This window comes from Aplysia californica, unplaced genomic scaffold, assembly GCF_000002075.1.
Source record: "Aplysia californica isolate F4 #8 unplaced genomic scaffold, AplCal3.0 scaffold00311, whole genome shotgun sequence".
Lineage (NCBI taxonomy): Eukaryota > Metazoa > Mollusca > Gastropoda > Aplysiida > Aplysiidae > Aplysia > Aplysia californica.
Window position 1 is genome coordinate 584,015 of NW_004797581.1, and position 2,810 is coordinate 586,824.

The window sequence follows — 2,810 nt, forward strand, 5'->3', positions numbered from 1 at the left end:
ACTTGCTTGAGGGTGGTATCATTGATTTTGATATTGCATGTTGGGATTGGAGTCTTTCTGCTTATCACCATCGTTTCGGTTTTCTTGATGTTTAGGTTTAAGCCCATGTTGTCACTCTCTTGTACGATGACATTTAATAGATTCTGCAGGTGTTCTTCATCTTCTGCCATCATTGTACATACTGAAAAAAATCAGTGATCAAGGAAACCCAAGCCATTTTTCTAAAGGCGGGTGGGAGAGGGATTGATGAATACGAAGCCAGGAGGGTTTATTATGAAACAGACACCAAAACATGCACACACGTTCAATGTTTGCAGGGTTGTGGCTTTTCTAGAGTGGCGCGGCAGCTGTCAAGACAGGCACCGACGTTAACCCTACAGGCTATCCCGTCTATATCACAAGACGACTAAAGACTTTAGAACAACAGTCTTTGAAAGGAATCGTAATGCATTACGGCCCCAAAGACACTATTTACATCAATTTAAAAAGCGGCTGGTTTGTTTCTACGTCCTTTCAGGACCTCTCTAGGCTGAGTGGGATCCACGCAGCATCCTAGTAGACATACAGAGATGCTAGATGAAAATATATTATACGCGGGAATCGAAAACATGTCAAATAATTTTGTGTGCAACGGCAGAGTCCGACCATCACACTTGAGACCCTGGCAATAGGACTTCTCGAATTTAAGTTTTAAAAAGAAAGAGCAACATTTTACCAGCCTGGAAAACTTCCACTGATAGAACGATGTCGATCTTTCTCTGCATTTCCAAGTTTGCTTTTCAACCCTGGTATAGAGATTTTGTTCCTTTTTTGTGTCCCTATTCTATTTCCTACTTGTTTATTTATGCCCACTATAATATTATTCCTTTGTAAATGCACTCTTGCGTTTGATACATAACTGAAAAATAACCAAAGTAGCAAAATTATCCACAGTATTGGCAACGATGTTCGCAATTATGTTTGCCTCAGTTAATTATTAAATTTCACCTATGAATGTTTTAAAAAAGAAATCCTCATCATTTGGTGCTGTTTCTCTCATTTCAAAACACCGAAATGTTATCACATTATTTCTATCGTTATAAGAGGGGACACAAGACAAAGAAAAAACGAAATGTCAGAGAATGAAAAGTTAAAGATCGGAAAGTAGGGTGATAGAAAAGAGCGAGTTAGAAGAAACACGGTGAAAATGTAGGCCTAATGGCTGGAGTTGATCTCCAAAGAACATTTTAAACTTTGCAAAACATGACAGAACTAAAAACAATAGAGTGCAAAAGCCTCACTAATCGAATACTATACCTATGGGCAACACGGTAACTACACGATGATCCAAATTTTCCGAGCGTAGGGAAAAGAAGGGAAAATTAGTAGAAAAGCTTAATTAGGTTCAGTTTGTGAGTACAATGTACTTTAACTTTATCATCCGTGTCAAATACAGATTAATAAGAAGATTTGTAATTCAGTTAATAACATCATCATTCCTAGCTGGAAGATCAAGTTTCTTTCTTTGACTTGGCAAATAATTTCATTTGTTATTTCATTTCCCTGTTGTATCGGAACTTCCGATCAATCTTGCAGAAACGCTAAGTGCACTAATTATCCTGGGGATAGTAAGGATTCTGGGGATGGTAAGGTTTCATTAGTTTGGCAAAGGTTACGAATCACTAACGGCAACCAGAGATTTTGGATAATTACAACAAATGCACAACAGTTAGAGTGTTTACCGTTGGCGCCAATTTCGACGACTGCCAGACTGCTTTCGGTTATTCCCCCTTCGGCGTTCCTGGCGTCTCTCCTTGAGACTGTCCTGGAACTTCTTCATCTTGACCCACTTCCTGCCCGCTGAGTCGAAGGAGCACCACAGGCAGATGAACAAGAGGAGGACCATGAGCCAGTTAAACACCATGACACCTGAAATAGAAAATATCGATTGAGGGTAAAACTAACGTCTGGGGACTGCAATGTGGAGTAATGGTTTTGCTTATCGCTGTCACTCATAGAAGACAGGCGTTCGATTCTTGAGAGGACACGTCATGGTACATCTGGATGCTAGCAGCCTCCCAGCAGACATACATACATACTGGGATTTTTTTTAAATATCGCAGGGCGGGAGCAGCCAGTCTCCTAAATAACCTAATTTGGTGTCGATGGGGGCATAAAACAATAACAATTGTCTCATCTTCGAGATTGCAAAAGTAACCCTTTTGTCCCCTTATAAGATGCAATAAATACAGTTTGAGATACCATATAATGCGTTCCAAAAGAAACCGGAACAACGTCAGAGCGATCTGTCTAATGAGATTATAAATCTATGGTTACATCACAGACACTGGTTTAGCTTCTAATTGAAGTTCTAAGCAAAAAGCAATTAGTCTCTCTGGGATTAATGAGTTTCGGGCCAAAATCCTGGAAATTCTATGCCGTGTCTTGTATCCTTTTTTATTGCATTTCAATATCTTCACATACGGCTTATACGTGTTGGTGAAATAACAGCGATTACGTCCAAACGCAAAACACAATGTGGGGGAGAAGCGACAGAAGGCACACATTTATTTAAAGAATAAAGTTTTAACGATGTTTAGTTGGATTTAAGACATGATACCGTTTGCTTTGACACTGCTAGCAACAAGTATTGGTTTTCGGGAAATAAAAGGTCGTTGTCTACGTGGTCATCGTCGTGGTCGTAAAAGTAGAAGTAGAAATAATACCAATCATAGTAGTAGTAGTAGTAGTAGTAGTAGTAGTAGTAGTAGTAGTAGTAGTAGTAGTAGTAGTAGTAGTAGTAGTAGTAGTAGTAGTAGTAGTAGTTGCAG

At 39.3% G+C, this 2,810-nt stretch overlaps 1 protein-coding gene across 1 annotated transcript in view; it reads right to left on the minus strand.

Annotated features, from left to right (window-relative positions):
• LOC101854879 (diacylglycerol lipase-alpha) overlaps positions 1–2,810 on the minus strand; it is a gene marked incomplete in the record, with an annotated part of 213,377 nt that overhangs the window by 124,616 nt on the left and 85,951 nt on the right. The window contains 1 exon segment of the mRNA XM_013084702.2: positions 1,722–1,908. Within this exon segment, the coding sequence (XP_012940156.1) occupies positions 1,722–1,908 (187 nt within the window).